This window comes from Amblyomma maculatum, chromosome 4 (genome assembly GCF_055883805.1).
Source record: "Amblyomma maculatum isolate TAMU_Amacu chromosome 4, ASM5588380v1, whole genome shotgun sequence".
In the NCBI taxonomy this organism is placed as follows: Eukaryota; Metazoa; Arthropoda; class Arachnida; order Ixodida; family Ixodidae; genus Amblyomma; species Amblyomma maculatum.
Window position 1 is genome coordinate 88,263,463 of NC_139347.1, and position 22,834 is coordinate 88,286,296.

At 46.9% G+C, this 22,834-nt stretch overlaps 1 protein-coding gene across 1 annotated transcript in view; it reads left to right on the forward strand.

Annotated features, from left to right (window-relative positions):
* Window positions 1–22,834, forward strand: part of Pgant6 (Polypeptide N-Acetylgalactosaminyltransferase 6) — a 255,036-nt gene that overhangs the window by 33,326 nt on the left and 198,876 nt on the right. Inside the window, exon 2 of the mRNA XM_084602132.1 lies at window positions 19,649–19,884. Within this exon, the coding sequence (XP_084458258.1) occupies window positions 19,717–19,884 (168 nt within the window). The 5' untranslated portion in view covers window positions 19,649–19,716. The remainder of the gene's footprint in view (window positions 1–19,648; window positions 19,885–22,834) is intronic.

A 22,834-nucleotide genomic window follows, 5' to 3' on the forward strand; every position in this document is an offset into this window, starting at 1 on the left:
AAAAAGTAAACAAAACAAGACAAAACTATACAAAACTGGTCAAAGCGTAAACACATATGACATGTGCGCTCTGTAAATGCCATGTGCTGCTTCGTTTTGTCCCACCCTCTTTGCACAAGCACGTACTACCTTATTAAGGGCACGCTAGGGCTAACCTTAAAGGGAAGCTGGAATGGTTACCGAAAGGAAAATATCCTTGCTCATTCAATTTATCTTCTGGACAATGTGTAGTTTTGAAAATTATACAGCAATGAATTTTGCAGCAGCTTCGCAATATTAGATTAAATATTGGCTCTCGCTCCGCCCCCTGCGCGCGACGACGGAAAAAAGAAAGAAGCGAAGCGGAAATTACGTCATCTTAAGATGCGGACCACGCCGCCCGCTTGCTGCCGCGGATCCCTGTACACCCTGCATCGAAGCGCCTTCTAAAAAAGTCAAAAGGGAAACACGCTTGAATTTATACACCAACGTCAAGCCTTCTACAAAAGTAGAAGGCTTGACGTTGGTGTATAAATTCAAGTAAACGAATGAAATGGCAGCATTTTGGCAGCAACAGTTGCTCTCGTTGCGTCTATACATGCATTCTTGATTCGATCCGCCGTGGTGGTGCAGTGGTTAGGGCGCTCGACTAGTGTACCCAAGGATGCGCGGATCGAATCCCAGTCGCGGCTGCCGCTTTTCGGTGGAGGCGGAAAGCACTACGGCGTCTCTCATAGCCTTAGTCGCTTTGGGACGTTAAACCCCGTAAATCAAAACTAGCGATTCTTGATTCTTTAATGATTTGCCGACAAATTCATTATTTCGGCACTGGTTACCGAAATAATGAATTCGCTAGCTAGCTCAATAGTCTGACAGCGTGCTATGCCCGCTTAACACCTGCACGCTTCGAGCTACCCTGCAACAAAAAAAAATATTTCGATAAAACACATGCGCGTGCTCTGTCGGCCGCCCTCTGAGTATTGGCGCATCAGCCGAGCACCGATACCTCCAAGAACCGTTCAACAACCGAGGTACATATACCATTACATATTTACCATGCCAAAAAATACACTTCGCTTTTGCTGGCAGTCGAAGACAAGCAGTTGCTGCCCGGGAGTGCAGTGGAGCGAATTTGTGGAGATGGTTCCGAAAAGTGAGGGAATGTACCGAACTCGGCGGTAGGATGGAAGTCATCCATAAGGACAAATATTTGCTCCCAAAACGTAAAAAAAAAAAAAGGAAACACGCTCGATGGTATCACTGCAACGCGGGTTTGACCGCGGTATAGCTGAAGCAGTATGCTGCGCGCAATACCGACTTAACGTCACGAATCTTGTTCTTTTCTTCCGGATGGAAGAAGAAGCTAGAATTATAGTCGTAGTTGAAACAATAGCTTTCAGGCAAGTTATTATACTCCTTGCTCCCAACGAGTTGTCGGCTAGTCAGTATGACGGGCGGCGTTGTGAGGTCGCGGTGTTCGTGGCATTCTGCCCTTCCCGTTAAAAGGCCAAGAGTCAGAATGACCTGGGAGCTCACGCAGCCCATCTCAGACGGGCGTGGACCGACTGTGGCCCACAGCGCATGTGCGTCGACATCTGTCGCGTCGGGCTGACCTACGGCGCCTCGGCGCCATATGCGCGCTGAAAGAGAGAGAGAGAGACACTGCGGCCGAGGAGTTTACGCGCTCGACTTGGCTCGGCCTTCGCTTTCCTGTCGCAGTTGAAGGAACGACAGTAGCGCGGTTTGCCAGATGCGCGTCTGGCCTGCGCTGAGTGTGTGAAAGAAATAAGGAACTACACAGTCTACATTTCCCGGGAATTTGATACGACGCAGTGTTTAGCCTGTAAGTAATTAACCGTATCCGTCAGGGATTCGTTTCTCGTACGCACGTAGGGGTCCGGCACAGACGGCATATCGTTTGCAAACCGCAGCTGCTCGTATACCGTGCGGTTGAAAAGTCATTTGAGAAAACGTTTGTATACAGCGACGTTTCTTTCTTTCCCTGCGTGGCTTGTGGTCGCAGAATCCTCGCGTTGCGACGAACGTGTCGCGCCTGCGTTATTCGGCGTGTCCTGTGGCCACATATCGCATCTACATAACGGCCGCATTAATGTATTATACGCGACCGGCAGCTGCTCGCTTCATGGGGCACTAGGACGTTCCATTCGCGCGGCGACGCCACGTGTGCTTGCAGCACTGACGAACTGTGCGCAATTATTGTCCGTCTGTGTGCGCGCAGGCAGCCGTCCCTCCCCCATCGCAACCTCGCCGGCATCTCCGCGGACCCTTTCTTCCATTGTCCGCATCGATCGGTTAGTTAGGCACTTTGGGTCCGCGTCACGCGCCTCAGCTCTCAGTTGAAGGCTGCGGGCGCGGCCGGGATGTTTTCTTGGTCGTCTTCTCTCGCCACGGTATACTCGCCGCTGCGGGAGACAGATGATGACTGTGTGGAGAAAGCGGTTTTAGGATCGCGTTTTCTTATTTTTTTTTTCCCCTCCGGGCACGTGTCCCCGATTCCTGCAGAAACGCAGCGACCGCTGCCTTCATCGGAATTAAGGGCTTCGAGTCGTGATTTGGTGTTAATAACTCGCCCTGCCAAATGCTTCTGACGGGAACTCTTCGTTCTTTTCATTTGTTTTAGGTCAAACCGTAGTTGGCATCGCTGGTTAGGTTGCGATGCGAGATCATCATCGTCTTCATCATCATCAGCCGGACTATGCCAACTGCAAGGCAGAGGCCACTCTCACATTAGTCCAATTAACCCGTTGGATCCGGCGCCAGCCGCAACCACTTGACCCTCGCAAACTCTCTAACCTCATCCGCCAACCTAATTTGCTGCCGCCCTCTGCTACGTTTTCCTTCCCTTGGAATCCAGGTGGTTACCATAGCGACCGTCGGTCATCCTCCCTTCGCGTTAAGTGTACTGTCCATTACTGCCATTTTTTCTTGATTTCCACTAGAATGTCATTAACTCACGTTTGTTCTCTTATCTACTCTGCACGCTTCCTTTCTCTTACCGTTACACCTGCCATTTTCTGTTTCATAATTTTCTGCGTTATCCCAAGCTTAAGTATAACCCTTTTCCTTAGCTTGCACGTTTCAGCCCCATAGGCGAGGACGGCAGTAAGATATATCTGTTAATGTATGTTCCTTTTTTTTTTTTTTTTGAGACACATGGTAAGCTGCTAGTCGTGATTTCATACTTGCCGAATTCGCTCCATCGCAATCTGAGTCTCCTAGTTATTTCCCTTTCGTGGTCCGGATCTGGAGCCACTACCTGACCTAAGTAGACGTTTTGCCTCACCAACTATACAGTGTCTCGCTACTTATGCTAAGCTGCTTTTCCTCGCCGATCGCTTTCCGAGATCTTAGGGCATTGAGTGCTTCGTAATTGCTGCTGTGTGGAAAGCAATAATGTAATGAGCGCAAGTTGCCCTATAGATTAATTTCGTTCGAACTGCACCTAGTGATTGTAGCTTCTTAGCCCAAATAACAATGTTTTGCTTTTCACTCCTTTAACCTCACTATTCAGCTCTGTAAGGTAAGGGGAATGTTTGTCTTCATCTTTCCAGATCTTTCGACGTGTAGGGAGTTCGTAATGGTTTCCTACTCTTGAAGTGAAGAGAAAACTGTGCAAGTAGGTACTTTTTTTTTTTTTTTTGTAATGATGGCGTGTAGAACTAGTGCGCACACTTGTGAGCTCATTGTGGTAGCGGCACCTTGGTAGTAGTGAGCGCGCGACCGTCGACTCGGTCTTAGCGGCAGCTGCATTTTGGGGCACGTGGGACGCATAATTTTCAAAGTTACTGAAAATCAACATAGCTAAGAAGTATGCGTGGTGAGAACCACACTTGTTCGGGCTGGTGAGAATATGAAGTTCTTTCTTTCCGTATTAATAAGCCCGTCCTCTTGGCAGACCTTTACTAGAACGCATATTCTTAAGGCGCTTGGAATTTAAATGCGAAAATTCACAAAGCCCACTGCTCGTGAAAGGGAAGGGGAGGACCCAGGTAGGAGCGCTGAGTCGTATATGTTTAGTTTGTATAATCAGGAAGAAGTGAATACGTTCCATAGCAGAACTGCTTGCATGTCACTGTAGCTCTCAATAACAACAACAACAACAGCAACAAAAAAAAAAAAAAGAATCGAAGACGATCTGTTCGGTATTATTTGAGTTAGCTCGGATCGTTCGTCTAGCTGCCTCTCATGTGACTTTCGCATCTTGTCTCTTTATTTTGGGCCTCCTCAATCGCGACCCTAAGGAAAACTTGTACGCGTTCGTAATTAGCGCGCATCGTCTAGCTTCTTTGTCGACGGAGACTGCTCTGAGTACTGTACTCATTTTTTTCAATGGCTCCTTTAGTTGGTGTTTTCCCGATCCCCTTTTATGCGCTTCTCGTTTAAGGTGTCAGGAAATGTAGGAGCGAAGAAAAATCGACCCGTGTTTTGTTGTGACGGGCGTACGCCAGAAAGGGGCGCTTCGATGCTGCTCGTCACTCTGCGTAGGAAGTTCAGAGACTACTCCCCTCAGCTCTTAAAGCGTTCCTTTTCAAATTTACAACACGTCCGTCTCGCATTTCAGAGGCCCGCTGTTCTGAATGGCGCGGCGGGCTCGTTATGTTCGCGGGCTAGCGCCTTCAAAAGGCCGCGACCTCGACCGCCCACGTACGTTATATAGGCGCACGATCTGCTTTTGCCGATTGTTTCGGACGCGTACACAGAGGAATCTCAACTCGCGCATTTCCCGAGAAAGCGTCCCGGCTCTCGTTGTGGACTTTCAGCGTGTGAGTGCGCGTCTCTCTCTGTGCACGTGTGTGTGTGTGTGTGTGTGTGTGTGTGTGTGTGTGTGTGTGTGTGTGTGTGTGTGTGTGTGTGTGTGTGTGTGTGTGTGTGTGTGTGTGTGTGTGTGTGTGTGTGTGTGTGTGTGTGTGTGTGTGTGTGTGTGTGCGTGCGTGCGTGCGTGCGTGCGTGCGTGCGTGCGTGCGTGCCTGCTTGCCTGTCACGGTGGACTTCGATTAGGTTCCGACATGTCGGGTTCCTGCAGGTGCTGCTTTCCGTGTGTGTGTGGTCCGTGTTTGTTGTTTGTTTCTCTCGTCGTGTTTGCCTTGCGCTTTGTGCGCGTGTGTCTGTTCTCGCTGGCGTGAGCGGCAGGGGAGCGTGATTGCTGATCACCCAGCAGCGTAATATGCATATATCCAAACGGTGCGCTCGTACCGCCACAGCTGGTACTTCGTTCGATCCCCTTTCCAGAGCCGTCTCGCTCGCGTTGATTCTATTTGTTTTTTTCTTTATTTCTTTTTATTATTATTTTTTTTTCTTTTCGCGCGCTTTTCCCGGGACCGAGGGGCGAGGAAGGCGTTCTCACGAAGTATAAAGGAAGCTGGCACGTCGTTTGCGGGCGGCCTCGGCCCTCATAAGCTGCCCATTGAGGCTACAATATGCTAATTTACGCAAGTGGTTTCGTGGACCGCTCGCTGCCTACCGAGGAATTTCTGTTCGTTTCGTGTTTACTGGTTGCTTTCTTCTGTTGCTCGCTTCAGTCTCATGCGAGCCGGTTGAGTTGCTGTTCCTGATGGCTGTCGTTTTCGTCAGCGTCTCTCTCTGTGTTTGCCTTCAATCAGGCGCATTAACCATCGATGCCTTGCGTCGCGTCCGGTATTTTCCCAGTGAGGTGTGAATTTAGCGCTCCGTTCTTCAACTTTAACCGTCGGTAACCTTCGGAATATTTCAGCAGGTTTTTCTGACAGCTTTTTTTTTATATGTCCTGTTCCTTATGAAAATAAATTTGCGCCCTTTTACTTACCCCTGCTTTTCTTCTTCTTTTTATTCTTACTTTTCCTCTTTATTATTTTTTTTCTGGCAGAAAGAGAGCTCGCTTTGAATTTTCTTCTCTCCGAAGAAAGCCCACATTTAACCGTCGTTCTGCCATTTTTCGAGAAAGGAGTACATTTTGCTTCTTTCATTTATTAATTTTTTAAGGAATTACAAATCTCACGAATGAATTGCTGCAGGAGGGTGTTACATAGAGAAAAAATAAACGGGGACAACAGGTAAGGCAGCAAGGTATTATTTGCAAGAAAAGCAGGAAACCACACTATGAGCGAAAATTCGTCAATTGAGGAGCAGTACAAAGCGAAACTTCAAAACGAGAAAAGTAATAGTTACGCACGAAAAAAAAAAAAATAGGTACAGATGTACACCACGGAAAGCAACGGGCGGTTGCTCTTTTTGCTACAGGCTATCGCAACGACGCCGTTTTATCACATTTGCAAATTCCTTGTCATTGTTGATGTGACAAGGAATTTACCAGTGTTATGTGATATGAGTTATAAATCAGCTGCTCTATTATTTTTTATAGATTCCAATTTAGTAGTGAGAGTTACAGACTCCGAGTCCCAGACCACAGCTGCATATTCTAAGGCAGGGCAGGACGCGCATTAGAAAAATATAAAACTTATTTTAGTTCGTGCGATGCTTTCCTAAAGTTTCTTCTGAAAAAAAAAAAAAAATTATACTCGGCTAGATTTTACTAAATAGTTTACATGGCTTTTGCAGGTTAGGTTCGATCAAAAAATATCAGTTCAGTATTTCGCGTCCTCAATTATTGCTATCTGATCACAATCTGTAGGTAGTATTCATTTGTTATGGTTACTATCAACTGAAATTTACGTGAAAACATTTGGAAATGTTTAATGTCATATGTGCCATTTGAGACATCACGAAACAGTGTGGTCGAGATCTGCTTGAAAAACGGCCATGTCTACATGATTGTTAATTTTTCATCGACATAAAATCGACATAAAATCTAATATTGGATACGACGTCTAAGCTTATGTCATTAATGTATATTAAGAACAAAAGTTGTCCTAGTACGGATACATGTGGCACGCCTGACGATACTAAGACTGAGTCTCCAGGGTAAGACTCAGTCTGAATTATATCCTTTAATCACTACTTTTTGGGTTCGGCTTGTCATATTATAGTCTTCTAGCCACTTAGAAGTGTTCTGGAAATCAAGGCAGGATAATTTGAATAGGAGCAGAGTCAGCGGAACTGTATCAAAAGTCTTTCGGAGATCTAACATGATGCAGTCTGTCTGTGTGCCAGAACCAAATGAAGGAAAACGATCGTGGGAAAATTCAATCATTTGAGTCACGCAGTATTGAGCGACCCTGAAGCCATGTTGATAAGGAGCGAGTGAATTATTGTTTTCGTCGGAGGGATGATAAATGCTGGTATATAAAGTGTTCTAACGCCTTGCTGCATACAGTAGCTAGTGAAATGGGCCAGTAATTGGAAAACAGACTTCGAAAGGCAGTTTTATGTACCGGAACTACGAACTACGTTAACAGCTTTCCAATTTGATGGTAGATCGTTCGATATGAGTGCCAATTGGAATATGAGAACGATAAAGTTTGCAACAATTGATGCACATGATCTTAACACCATGCAAGGAATGCCATCTGGGCAGGTAGCAGAATGTGACCTTAATGCAGACAGTAATTTCACTACTTCATCCTTAGATGCACCTATATCTAGCATGTTCGGCAAACTACAGCTGACCGGTTACAGAACAGGTACAGATGCGGATGGGCAGATAATGAAATGAAAGTAATTGACGAAACATCTGTCGTTTTCCGCTTCGTTAGTTACGTAATCATTTGCAACATGTAAGAACAAAATGGTGCATTCATCTTTGCCATTTTGTTTAACACCTTTCGACGGCTCCTCTTAGGTGCGCTTAAGTGTACCGCTAAATATACGGAAAGAATATACGAAATATACGGGATGAATGCGTCAAGTACTCAGCTTCTTTTTTTTTTTTTTTCCTGTTTATTTCGTGCTATCTTTTGGCCTTTTCATCCTATAGGGCTAGTTTTGTTGTCGCTTTTCTGAATCCGATAAATTCAGTTTTAGGACACTGTTTAGAAAACGTAATGCACTCGTTTTCATTCTCACGACCTTGCTAAATAGGAAGCGTGTAATGCATATTTCTTTTTTCTTCCCATGCGTTTCTTTCTGCCTTTCACTTCCGGTATGAGTAGCGTGTATAGACCTGAGTGCTTTTCCTCACTAGGTTTCAGTGTGAGTAGGCTGTTCATCCTTTCGTAAAACAAAACACACATGAGCTTCCTGAATCTTGTGTCTTAGGGGAAACAGAGGGTCACGATTAATAAACCTGTTACTGCACAGTATTGAAAATAATACGATTAACTGCCGATGGAGTGATATATATATATATATATATATATATATATATATATATATATATATATATATATATATATATCAATACATATATTTGAGCGCGTAGGCTCAAATAGAAATAGAAACACGCGCACTGACACGCGCGTGCGCACATGCATGAGAACACACGAATACACACAGCACACACAGGAATGGAAAGCGAGCAGTGGATAATTGAGTGAAAGATAAAAGATAATAATATGTAATACATAATAAGGAACAATTTCTTCTGCGTTTCTTTTGAGCTGTTCTCCGCATTTTATACACCTTTATCAAAAGTAAGAAGCACGACGGGTTGGTTTTTTTTCGCAATGTAATATACAAGGTTTTTTTGTATAGCATCTGCAGACGTAAGCCGACTTTCGGAGGGGACGGGGACCAGAGTTATCTCGCCTCCAAGAGGCTCGGAACGCTGGCACTACGCGCAGTGAGCCATATACTTCGTAGCGACCGCAAGAAAGCCAAACTGGGGCTCAGACTTCTGGTACTGGTGGCGCTAGGTAGCCATCACGTTGATCGTGCCACAGGTTTGCGTTTGTAAAAGGCTCAATATAACAAGTAAATTGCACGACTAAGCCTGCCGTTAGCTTATTTTATTGTGAGTGTGGCAACAATTGCGTGCGACGCAGTAGCAACAACAGCTGTCGCCGCTGAACTTCTACAACATCAAAGGAGAAGGTTGCACTGCTCGTCAAGAGGCCCATTAAATTCAATGTGGCAAGAAGAAAAAAAGAAAGACGCGGGTTTCCTGCTGAAAATTCAGAACCTGTTGGAGCAGCTAACAGCTAACAAACAGCTCGCGCAACAGTTTTCATGCCTGGGAATGTTAGACCTTCAACGGGCGCTGTGGTGTAGTATGCAGCGTGCTGGGTTAAAGGCCACTATTGTCATTGGTTCGAATTCTAGAGATTGCTTTCTTTTACTCTTTGTAATTTTCTTTCAGAATTTTGTTTTATAGTCAAAATTTACGCTGTTTTATTTCTGTACCAAATGTTTTGAGAGGTTATTGAGAGGAAACTGAAAGCAAGTTCGAAGGGAAGAGAAGACATGCACTGCGACGGGCAATGGCTAGTCTTTGGTCCGCAGGAAGTTCAAAGCTGACGTGTGTTATTGTTCTTGGTCATAACTTGAATTCAAGGAGCGTTCTCATTTTCATATGTGAGGACGTCGTGTGCTTCATTTACCATTGTGTCCGCGCTATTTTCGTTGACGCTTCTATGATCTTTGACTAAATGAAGTGCAACACTCCCAGACTATTCTTCTTTCATCCATAGGTGAAAGGGTAGACACTGTAGCTGGGTGCGGCGAGCTAAGCCCACGCGGACACTTTCGTCGCTCGTTTCGCTTCGCACCTAGCACGTCGAGAACATCTCTCCGTTGCCCGCAATGCGTCCGGACGGATGCATACGTTTTACTGAGCACGGGCTCTGGTCTAAACTTGATTACTGCGGCGCAATTCCACCCTTTTATCCCCTTCACCTCGTTGTTCTGCGTGCGCCGCTCTCTGCGGCTGTCTCTGAGTCCCGTGCATGCATTCTCAAGTAGTAGCTCGCGCATTGTGTCGGCGTGCTAAGGCGACTGCCGGAGTGCTTGCGTCGAGTGAGGAGAATAGTTTCTCATTCTCAGAAAGAGGCACTAGCGCGACGCTACAGCGAAGAGCCGCGCGTGTCGTTCCGGTCTGCGCGTCGTTTTGTCGGCCCGCGGGCGACTGCTTCCGTTGTTTCCCGCCTGCCTCCTGCAGTTCCCCAGAAGTGCCGAGTTCTGCGGAATATCTGGCGGCTCTCTCTGAGCGTATAGTGGGCGTCGTTCCTCGATATTGCTACGAGAACGCTGTTCGTCGGAATGAGTCGAGAGCGGAGCCATCTCGGAAATGTTTTCGCCAGGGCATATAACGCATGCGCATACATGCGCGGAAATATATGAGCTCTGGGAGCACCTCCGAAACAAGTGGGCATATACCGGCAGGTGTTGTTCTGATTCGTTTCTTGTCTCGACCCTTCGTACTGCATCCCCAAAGCAGGGTTACCGAATGCGAATACTGTAGCCAGGTAAAGGGGGCGATGTGGGGACGAATTAATTTTAATTTAAAATAATTAAATTACGATACTATTAAAAATGGAGCAAGAGTAATTAAACTACATTACCAATTACTGATCTCAAAAAGTAATTACATTGCATTGCGATTACTTTACAGTTTTCATACATGAAAACTAAAATCTCAGTGAACGAGAAACGGCTACACTATTCAGCTGCCAAATTCCGCCCCAGGCAACTGTCCCTCCTCTTATTTCCTATAACACGCGCCATTAGAGAGATAAGAGAGCGAGGTAACTATAAGAAACAAGGTCGAACGCTCTTTGATCACTTTCACTGCGCTCAAGACAGAAGCGAGCGGCGAACTCAGTTCCTTTCCTGTCCAGAGCTGTCCCCATTGTTTGAAATTATTGTTAATAATAATAATAATAATAATAATAATAATAATAATAATAATTATTATTATTATTATTATTATTATTATTATTATTATTATTATTATTATTATTATTATTATTATTATTATTATTATTATTATTATTATTATTATTATTATTTGTTCACAGGAAAGGAAAGGCGCAATATGTGTCATACACGTTCCGGGGGCACCTTAACCAAGGACGCGGCCTCGGCGGCTGCTTTTCGATGGAGGCGAAAAGCAAGGTGCCCGTGTGCTGTGCGATGTCAGCGCGCGTTAAAGAACCCCAGGTGGTCGAAATTTCCGGAGTCCTCCACTACGGCGTCTCTCATAGCCTGAATCGCTTTGGGACGTTAAACCCCATAAACCAACCAAACCAACCAACCAACCGTTGCACCTGAACCACGCCGTAAGGGAAGGGAGGAAGGTGGGAGTGAAAGCGGAAATGGGAAAAGGGTAACGCCGTAGTGGAGAGCTACGGAGTAATTTCGACCACCTGGGGATCTTTGTGCGCTAGCTGACATCGAAACAGATTATTTATTACTTCGGTGGTCCTGGGAATTGACCTCGATCGGCAGCTTACGCCCGGTAATGTTTGGCACCATGAGAATTTATGCATGTTCCCTTCTTCCCCGTTTGCCACGCGGGGACGGGTGTGACCGGTTCTTCCGCTTTGCATTTAATATTCTTTCTCCCTAAAAATTCATCATATGACTCATTCTTGTCAATATCAAAAACAAAACATAAGAAAAATATCTCCAACGTTTGCCTCGGACTCGTAGACTGTTCGCTCCTTTAAAAGGTGCACCACTCTGCCATTTGGCCGACGCAACCTTAAAAGTGCCACTAAGCGCTTCTCCAACTCCGTCCTACTCCATCTGCCCCTTCGGCGGTTTCTCGTCTGTCTCAAACCCGCAATTCGACTCATTTCTGTCCCTTCTTGCTGAACCCTTACGCTGGCCCAGGCCTGCCGCGCTTCGTTTTTACTCTCGAGGTGCCTTACCGGGCGTACGCTGTTCTGCCTACACGAAGACCAAAGGTGTATTTTAGTAGGAGTAATTTCGAAATAAATTAATTACTTTTGCAGCGAAATTACTGCCCCAAGTAATTCACTACATAACCTGTTATTAGAGAAAGTAATTAAATTACTGTAATTTCGTTACAGTAACTCAATACTGCCGTGTCTGCTTGGCCAAGTATGCGCCTATATACGTTGCTCGTTGCGCTCGGGGTTGCGTTGCATTGCGTTGTGTTCGGGTCAGTGCCGGGCAGCCTGAAAGGCTGCAGACTCAACGGCTCCCTCTTTAGCCCCCATTGCCGCATCTTATACTTTCTAGGGCATATAGTCTATCCGAAGGCTAGTATCATATCAGTTTGCTCAGTCCCAGCTCGCGGGTCAGGCAAGGTCGCACGGAGTGAGATAACTACGACTTGGTTTAGGGGGTACCTGTAGCTGCAGCGATTTCAGCGTGACTCATTCCTTCGAACAAAGCGTTTTTGTTCGCGTATACAATCGGTCGGCGGCGGTGGATGGTCCCTGCAAAACGAAGTCACCTTGCGCGGCCTCGTGCGGTGGAGGTTACCGTATCTCCTGTTGCTCTGCCCCGAGAAGCTTTTAATGACCGCCGTTCTATTTTCAGACGTCTCCTCGTGCGCTGTTAACCCAGCAGGGGGAGGAGTAGCCATTTCGTGAAGTTGTTAAGAGGTCGTTGCGTGCCATGACGTTTGAAGCGAGGCGCGGGACCACGCAAGCCGCGACAGGTGAAGTCGATTATGCCACGTACAGGGACCACGGTTCCGCTGCTGTCGGCGGCGGTGAACTGAACGAATAGCGCCGCCATCGGGGGTTATTATGGAGACGTAAGTGGGCGAGAAGACCAGGAGCGAGCGTGTGGCCCGATGAGGTCACGCGAATGTGGCGAGAACGGCGGCGCGCCGACATTAGCGCCGGTCGTTCCTGGCGCTGCGGAGAGCAGAGTTAGCGCCGGAGCACTCCTAAGAGCGCTGATTGATGGCGAAATGATTACCGCGGCTGCACCATTGCTTGGGTAAGATGGAGGAGCCCGGTGGCGATGTCGAATGGCGCAGGTCTGTCCCGTTTCGTGCTCGGAATCGTTGATTGTTCGGGATTGATTGCGGGCCGAATGATGCTTTCTCGGGCAGTGTGTGTCTTGAATGCGCAGTCAGCCCTTGGACGGCTTCGCGCTCGCTGGACTTAAGTCGACGGATTCGTCGCGTTACGCCCGGGAACAAAGGCCGAATGATATAACTGCGTATACTTCGCGGACCTCGGAGATTACTGGAGGCACTCTTGTGCACGGAGTGAATTGCGGTCCTCGTTCTAACAGCTATCGCAAAAGTCGTGTGCGCGATAAGCCCCGAAATTGGAATGGGCGCAGTGCGACGGATTACCCGTCTTGGCCTAATTAATCACTCCGGAGAGGGATGCTACCCATCAATTAGTCAGCGGGAACCTGTAAAGTCAAGGAGATTTAACTGCGTCCTGCTCTGTTGTGAGCTTTAGGGAACGTATAGTCAAATGACGCCAGTGATCCTTGCTGTCTTTTTGCGAAAAAAAAAAATAGTTTTCAGTTTAGGCTCCGAACCAAGCTTCTTGCAGCCTGCTTGCTTGCTGTTTTTGCTTCTCTACTATATCCTCGTGCGCGTGTGTAGAGGAAGCAAGGATATGTACCGGTGCGGACGCTGCCCATGCGACTGTTTTTGTCTGTTTGCATGATTGTTTCTGTTGACGGTACGTCTGCTTTAGTGTAGTATATATAAGTGTATATAGTTGAGAAATTGGGGTCGATGGTTTATGGGTTTAAAGCCTTAACGCAACTCGGGATGAGAGGGACGTTATAGCGGAGGACTGCGGATAATTTCGGCCTCCCGCTGTTCTGTACCATGCGCTGACGTCGCACAGTACACACGGGCGCTTTTGCGTGTGGCCTCCATAGAACCATGGCCGCTGCGGCCGGGACCGAGCCCCTAACCACTGAGTCACCGCGGCGGAGCTGTACTAGTTAGATTAGTCAACTTCACTCATAAGCGGCTTGCAATGAAAGGGTTTTATCTGACTCCGTCTTGTACTAAATGCCATTTTATCTTACCTTTGTGCACAATTTAATAGCGAGCAATGCGCTGCGCACCTTTTCGCAGTGCACTGCACCGAGGTATAGCGAAATATTTCGGAAATTGCCTGCACGAGCTTTTCCTAATCACTTGAAGCGAACCGCGTAATGCGAGAACATCGTCAGGGGAAAGCACCTTCCGTGTTCGACGGCATTAGTGGCTCATTCGGGTTGTTTCGCGGCAATCTCATTAGAAGTCGTTCGTGAGCTTTCTGATCAAGACACGCGCAGTAGAATATAGTTGCTTGCTTCTTCGCGGTTGCCGTCTCAAGAACTCGCGCTAATATCCGCGGGCCTTTTGCGTTCATATTCACTTTCTGACTGTATTTCTCACCCGAACGGCGAAGTTTCTTCCACCACGTACCTATATTTGCGATCGCCAGCCGTCATTTTGCGTTGTATTTCATTACCAAAGTGCGTTAATTGTTTCTCCTTGCCGTTCGCGTAAAGCTGTTCCCTGATATTTGCGAGCTTGTGATCTACCACGATTTTCCCGCCTGATCTGCTATCTTCATAGTCTGCCATGCATGGGAGCGCGGTGTGGGTTTTGCTACTGCACGTGTGCTTTCATCTTTTTCTAAAGGGATGATTGTGCGGTGCTCCCCCATAATGCGTTTAGGGCGACACCGCGGAATGGCTTCTTCCCGCTTTGATGGATTGTCGGGGGCCTGTATAAAGGCGTACGCCCACGACACGGAGTGCTATACCTTGATTGATTATAACAAGCGTCTGAAACTGCTTTGCTTAATTGCAATTGTCTCCATCCACGCGTAATAAACCTTAAAATTGTAAGCAGGCGCTAACATACGACAAAGACTTTGTTGCAACGCCATCATTCACTCGTAGGCACGTGTGCGTACACGGTGCCTGCTTAATTGGGCTTGACAATCGACAAGGGTCCGAAAAAAAAAAAAAAAAAACTACGTACATAGGAAATAGAAAAGCTCTAAATAATCAGAAGAAATATAGTATCTACAAACAAATAAAAGTCTTTCTCTAGACACCAGTACAATTGGCAGGGGCGAAACAGATGGAGAGGCATATGTATGTGCAAAGACAAAGCCGTGGGTGCGATTAGAAGACAAGCCTTCAGCAGGCCTTCGTCTTGTCACTTTATGTCACAGTGGTGCCCATAAAGGGTGAAATATAGCGTCGTATACTATATATATACCTAACAGGTAGGCGAGCCGTAAACTTTCCTTGCACCATATAGACGCATGCACGACTGGGGCACCCTATGGTTTTTCATTCCGCTTGAGCGACGTATGGACGGATGAAATTAGTAGCTCAGCCAGCTGTCGCGCAACGCAGTGGCACGGGCTCCTATTGTGCTGTTCACCCCCTCTGGACTGTTAGCTCAAATCTCTCAATCGTCGCCCACAGGTTCAAGCTCAGTGCATGCGTACACGTCTCAGAACACGCACACACTCATTCGGCTGTTTGCACCTTCCGGCGTATGCATTCTGGGCCCTGGTTCTTTTCTGTTTCGCCAATGGAGTCTGTGCAGAGTCAAGGAGAGCCATATAGCTGACACCTCGTGGTGTGTATTTTGCTTGTTCGTGTTACAGTTAAGTGTGCGGCGCTTGCTGTATCTGAAGGCCTTCCGATCGCGTCCTTCGTTTGTACATCTCAGGGTGCAAATTAAGTCAACGACCATTGCAATGTGGTGCCGCGCTTATAACCGTTATTCTGCTCAGCTGAAGTGTTAGAGAATTCCATCGCGAGTGTACATGGCATAAGTTAACAGGTGAACTTTGCGATCATCAAATGTTTGTAGTTCACATGAGCCTTTTCTTTCTTTCTGGAAGGGGGGAGACGAGGGGGAGGGCAGGGACAGTATATCATAATCACGCGTCCTCGTTGTTCATGCACACGTCACGTCTGATGCTGGAGGCTTCTGTACTGCCTCCCCTTTCGGGGAATACTGGTACAGTGGTTAAGTCGCTCGACTGCTGTGCCCAGGAATGCGGGATCGTATCCCGGCCATGGCGGCCGCTTTTCGATGGAGGCCAAAAGCAAGGCGCCCGTGTGCTGTCATTTCCGGAGCCCTCCACTACGGCCTCTCTCATAGCCTGAATTGGTTTGGGACGTAAACCTTATTAGCCATAAACCTTTCAGCGAATGCGCACCATACAGAGCGCGGTGCATAATTATTGACGCGATATGTACCCCCCTGCGGTAGCATTGTACATGTTGCATGCGACTTGTGCGTCGGTTGCGTGCAGCTAGGCGGTATTCTATTTTCGACTCCGTAATGTGCGAGCACTATATAAAAATAAATCAAACGCCATTGGGGCCCGTTAGAGAGGTTTATATGTTTCGGAAGGTGAGTAGCAGTGCGCAGTAGTTAATGAAATACTTCCTTATTAATAATCGCAAATTTGATTAATGGACCATATTCCGAGGTAAAGCGAATGTAAGTGATCATTTTGCACGATGGATATGCATAAATAATCGTGTGAAGCGATATCTAGGCGAACCTTTTATTTTCACACGTCCCGAAGATTAGGTTGCCAGTAAGTTTCCCAGTTCTTGACGCCGCAGTTTCGGTTTATGAAGTAGGAAATATACAGTGACGATTCAGCGGCTGTATATAACCACGTCACGCCGATTCATGTGTCAAGTCGAACCACTGGCTGCTAACTAATACTGGAGGACGTGATTACTAATGAGTAATTACTTCCTTATCACAGAACGAGGTTAGCGATAAGGAAGTAATTACTCATTAGTAATCACGTCCTCTTCCCTCTTTTTGTGGATGTCAGAGGCCCCGCCGGGGTGGTGCAGTGGTAAGACGCCCGACTACTGTGCCGGAGTTCCCGGGATCGAATCCCGGCCTCGGCGGCTGCGTTTCGATGGAGGCGAAACGAAGTGGCGTCCGTGTGCTGTGCGATGTCAGCGCACGTTAAAGATCCCCAGGTGGTCGAAATTACTCCGTAGCCCTCCACTACGGCCCCCCTTTCTCTCTATCCACTTTCACTCCCACCTTCATCCCTTCCCTTACGGCGCGGTTCAGGTGTCCACAGAGCAAGTGTGACAGATACTGCGGCTTTCCTTTCCTATGAACCAACCAACCAACCAACCAACCAACCAACCAACCAACCAACCAACCAACCAACCATGTCAGAGCTTAGCATTTGTCTCCATATGCCGTTTTCTTCCTTATTCCGGACATCGTTATGGTTGAAAGCCACGCCCGAAGACAAACACAGGGGTCTAAAGCACCACACCGCTCGTCCGCTGACAGTGGCGCCTCATATACGGCGAACTATGATGAACTATACTAACCCAGAGCAAATTTGTTTCCTCGTGGAAGCTTCAGGCTCGCTGCTGCCGTTTTTCTTGGACGTAACAAAAACCTAGCTGCTAGGACGACGCCTTAATATCTTCGTCGACGTGCATAAGGACGCGAAGACATCAGCGAGTGCTCTTTTGAACTTTTGTTCTGCGTGTTTTTCTTTTGCGGGTTTAATTTATAGCGCTTACTTGTCGTTAAGGTAACTCCTCTCCTGCAAAAAGCTGTCGAGTATGAGGCTTCATTTTGGCATTTGTTACACGGTCCGTGTTGTTAAAAACGCGCTTCACGTTAGTTTGCGCAAAGTTGACGCGAAGCGGCCCTTCTCTCTTGTTCGTCATTTAAATATAACGCCGCCTTTTACCATGTATTGTTAGATTTATTTAGTGCGGTGATGTCAGTTTTGTGTAGTGTCCCTGCGGTCCTGCGAAGTTCGCGTCGCCGGATCTGTCTATATATCACCCGAACTGCTCGGCTTCAAAAAGGTCCTCATGCATGCCTTCGTTATTTTTGTTCGCGCGCTTATGAGGCGTTATTCCGTTATTTACCGCCCTCTTCGGGATCACTCTTCGAAGATTTTTGGGCCCTAATTTTTCACGACATAAACTGAAGATAAAGCCGAATTACTAACCTCGACGCAGGCACCAGGCACCACGTATTGGCAGCTGTTTTTATAACAACTAAACAACGTTGTCAAAAAAAAAAAAAAAAAAAGGTGTCTCTAATTCTTTGGATGCGTTTTAACACGCGTTAAGGGTCCCAAGTCGTAGAAAGTCCGTCGTCGGCATTGTTGTTGGCGTTGTGAATTAAAAATCACAAGCGTGCCTCTGGCAGCTGGCAGCTGGCAGGTAGTATATGACCATTCTCTGATTGGCCGGCGGGTTACGTGGCGTCACGAGACCACGTGACATCGAGTTTGTTCCAGCTAACCCGGGTAGCTCCTTTGGGATAAGAGGATGAGTCGGGGATCCAACCCTACGGGACCCTTGTATATCCCAAGTCAGACACGCTACAGACACGCTGTTGCGACTTGGTTAAAACATGGTTTATAACTGTGTCGGTTGGTCTTGCACATTACATGGTTGGGCATTACTATATGCCACTGATAGGAGCCACTAGCGCTGTCGCGTGAGCTTAAATGTATACACCAATTTTTGTTTATTTATTGACTGCAACTTTGTATGGTGCAGCGGCAATATGACATAGAAATGCAGAAACAAATTGTGTGCAATCAGTTCCCTGTGAGATGCCATGAAAGCGCAAGGAAACTCAAGGAGACAACTGGACTCACCCCAGCTAGATGTATGCAATCGTCTAAAAGGTCCCAGTCCCAATGAAATCCACTGAGGAGTGTGAACAGTCGCGTGACCTATATAGTCTGGAGAACTTTTTTTCTTTTCTAAAGTTTATTCAACAGTATAAAGACAAGTTAGGTAATTTTTAGGTAATGTGGTTTCGGTAAGAAAATGCTAATTCAGATTGCTGATAAGTCTTCAAAACAGCTGTGTTAAATGTTCGCACCAAGCTATACCGTTTACTCAAAGCAGTCTTGTTTTCCTGCCTTGAAGAAGAAAAAGATCGCATGAAAGCGGTGCTACAAAAGCATCTCAATACTCGCCTCAGAGAACGGAATCCGCTTTTCTATGGGCCACTCTCCGATGGTGCTTTGCGGGCGCACTCTGGACGAGAGATGTTCCAGTGGCATGAACGAGTGTGAATGGTATATACTTTGGGGCAAGCGTCGCAGCCAGCCATTTTTCAGTACGACCTGCAACTTCTGAATCATACACTTTGTTCTCGAGCGGATAATTTAAAAGAACTTGCTAAGTAATTTTTTACTAATTAAAATCTTTGAAAACAAAAACGAGGTGCCACAGTCATAGGCCACGCTGCTTTCAACGACCCACACGGCTAGCCCTTACAAAAATTTCTATCAAGTTTTAATTGAATGCTTATTCACTCCTGGCAATATATAATATGTTGAGATCAAATTGAGAGCTTATATATTTCGTGTGTTGAGTTTAAATTTAAAATTGGCCACCATGTTTTAATTCACCACTTATTAACTCAAAAAAATAGGCGAGGTACTTCATATTTAATTACCGGCACAAAAACCTTCAATTCACACTTAGTTGCATGTTTATTCATTTGCATGTTGCATTCAGCTGGGACGCCTTGTGTTTGCGCTCATATGTCAGTGTCTATGTGCGGGCGTGGGCTTAATCTATTTGCACGCAGTATCGCTATTATCTGAACGCTGCTTTTTTTGCCCAATTTTTGGGTGGCCCGAACGCTGTCTAGAATGAGATTTCTGTACTCGTTATAGAGAATATCATCGCGTCTAACATAACCCGCAGACCTTCACTGCGATGGTCCTCGTAGTCCGCCGAGATGGCTTTGATGCGTAAACATTCTATAAGAAATAATATATTCTTTCGGAGGATAAAATGTGCAGAGCAGAATCGTGGTCCCAATCTTTCCCATGAAACGAGTGTTTTATATGCAGCGCTCCACACTGTTTCGTCTCTCTCTCCCTCTGCTTAGGTCGGCGGACGGCGTGACCGTGGTCCATTATGCGTGGTCTCTCCTCCTGACGGCCCCCCGCCGCAGCCATGCGTCGCAACACCCGGCGCCTGCTCAAGCTGGCGCTGACTGCGCTGGCGCTGGTGCTGTGCACCTCGCTGCTCTTCCGAAGCCTCGTGGGCAACCAGGTGCTGGACTACGTACCCGGAGGCGGGTCCTTCCTGCCCAGGGCGCCCCGGGAACACAGCGACCCGGAGGTCAGTGCACGCTTAGTTGCTACTCTCTGACGGCAAAGGGACGATTAAAGTCTGTTGCTGTTGATGATGGAAAGCAGCGCGCGATAAGGAAAGAGCGCATATCTCCCGTTCGTTGTCTCTTTACTCGCGTTGCTTTTTGTTGTGAGGCTTCCTAATGCGGTCTATTTGGGGAGCCTGGCTCAAGAGAATTGGCCCTGCAGTGGCCCACGAACACCCTGGGAAGCTATATGACGAAGGGAGGTTGTTCGTCCACGGCGAGTTCACCCTATGTCGCTCCGAACGGAGCCCGCGAGTCGTTGCCGCCCGTGGCGTGGACGTAGCCGACGCTTCTTTTATCACAACCTTGGGCCATCTGTCATCGCAGCTCTGGGTTGCGTGGCGCATGTTCGCTAAAGCAACCAATAATCACAGAATGTTTGATTTAAATTCGCTTCGGTTCTTTCACTCTTCGCTTCGGTTTTCGAATATATTGTTTTATTATTATTATTATTATTATTATTATTATTATTATTATTATTATTATTATTATTATCATCATTATTATTATTATTATTATTATTATTATTATTATTATTATTATTATTATTATTATTATTATTATTATTATTATTATTATTATTATTATTATTATTATTATTTGATTCGGCTGTACAGCTGGCCAATTTGTATTCGACTCGGTTTGAAAACGTACCTGCACGGCGCAAAGCGGGCGCTGTTGCCTTAAACACGCTGCTTCATCCCTTCGCTTATCGATTTGCGTGGTTCATCCCGAATATATAATAATTTAACTGTGAGGGATGCTGTCGAGAAGTTGTCAGCAAAATGCTTCGGTAGGGCGGCCTCGTGTCCCATGTTCATGTTGCTGGGGGCACATTTGAGCCTTTCTTCATTCCCTTGTGTGTTACGCTGTCGTCTCTGCAGCTTTTCTTTGTCGGTATACACTTCTATATATACCTTATCTTTTGCGCACCACGTGTAAAAAGAGAAAGAATTAAGGAAAGCAATACTAACTTCTATTATATTGTTTTCTTTTTAGTTTAGGGGGAGGGGGGAGGGGGGTCTATTTTGCCCTAGACCTGTCAGGAACGGAGACTGTTCTTTTTGCCCCTCGTCATGCCTGGTGTCTGCAGTACACACCGTAACCTATCGAGGGCCCGTTATACCACATTCAGCCGCATTAGAAACTTGTCTCGTGATTGAAGTAAGCTATACGGCGGGCCGCGCCGCCGATACACGCATTTTGCGTGTTGACAGGCTGCCTGCGTGTTTGAATCTTTAACGGCATTTTGAATGGCGCTTTTGAAAACATGGCGACGCCCATTCCCGGTGGATTTTTGTTCGCACGACGCTTTGTATATACGCTTGTGTACGTTGGCTCGTTCGACAGGGGCCTTTCTTTCTTGAATCGGTGTGTGCGCGTACTATAGCTCCCGGATACATGCGCGAAAGCGGCGACGTAAGTGGGGCAGATACGCAAACCGAGCAAATTCGAGTTGGCCTTTCTCGTTCACCCAACCTCTTCGGCGCATTTCTCACGTCCTTATCGACGTCGGGTCAGTTAAAAGCTTCCCTCCTCGTGACTTGCATTATTGGTACTTTGTTCTAGTCATACGCAGCAATAGAGAAACTACGTGAAAAACAGCGTGCTTGTAACTCACTTCTGTAGAATACTCAATGGTTGAATGCCCACGACTCGTTCTTTTTCACGTAGGATTTAACTGTATGCATTGCATCGCGCTGCACATAGTGTCGCCCTTTCGCGCTCCTTTTGTGAGTGGAACAGCCCCTAACCGGCGTGGTTGGCAGTGCATACGCCGCGCATTCTTAGTAAACTGGCTCTGTGTGAATAACTTTGGAATAAATGACTGCGCGCGTGCGAGTACTCCGGCGTGGCCGCGATTAATTGTCGGAGCTGTTGCGTGGCTTGCATCCATTCTTTACTCTTTCCTTCCGAAACGCAACGAAAAAGAACACTGCAAAGCAAGCATGGGGGAGATTTATGACGCTAAATGAAAAGGAGAAAAAGGAAAAGACGCGTTATAAAGTACGGCGTAGCACGGTACCGCAAAACCACTGGAATCTGTGCGCACGGTACCGTGGAGGGAACGCCCTGGGAAATGTGTACGAAAGGAGCATTATTATTATACTCCCGGCGAAGTCCTTTTGTTTCACTTCTTTGGACTGTTCCCACTTTCTGTTGCGTTCCTGAGAAAAGTAGAAAGAGAAGGAAAAAGTGTGTACTTGAGTGGTGCCTTGGAGTTCGCGGCAGCCAATCTGTTACCGCGGCCAGCTGAGAGGCGGTGGTCCAAGTCGTTAGCGCTATGGAACCACCGCCGAGTTTGGCCGCATGCGAACCGCTGCTGTCGCCTCTATGGCAGCAGGCCCTGAGTTCCCGATCGCTGCTGCGTCTGCCTAGCCGAAGAGGCGCAGCAGCTGGCAGTGCCGATCGGCACACAAAACGGTGCCGAAGCTGCACAAAGCTCCCTGCATTTTTTGTTTTTTTTTTTTACTTTTGTCACGACGTGAAAAAAAAAAAATAACTGCATGCTCCTTGAATTTCTTTTTTCTTTTTTTTTTTTTGTTTTGGTCGCAACGCGAAGAAAAAGAAATTGCACGAAGGGAAGGTCTCAAACGACGAGAAAGCTGCTCGTGAAAGCACCGTTATTTGCGCCTGGAGGACGTACATGTGTTATTGGATTGTACTGTTGTGCTGGCTTTGCATCATTGCGTTTTCGTGTTCCCCCCCCCCCCCCCCCCCCCCCCCTTGATGTTCTTAAAGATGCGAACGGCAGAGAATACGACAAAAAAATATTCATCACCATTGTCGTGTGGGGCGCAAAACGTTTTCAACTGGACGTTGCTCTCTTATTGCCGACAGGTGTGCGTGAATATGCGTGCGTGCCGCAGCGGCCTTTTTGCAATGTTCCCACGCCACTGCGGCTCATATGGC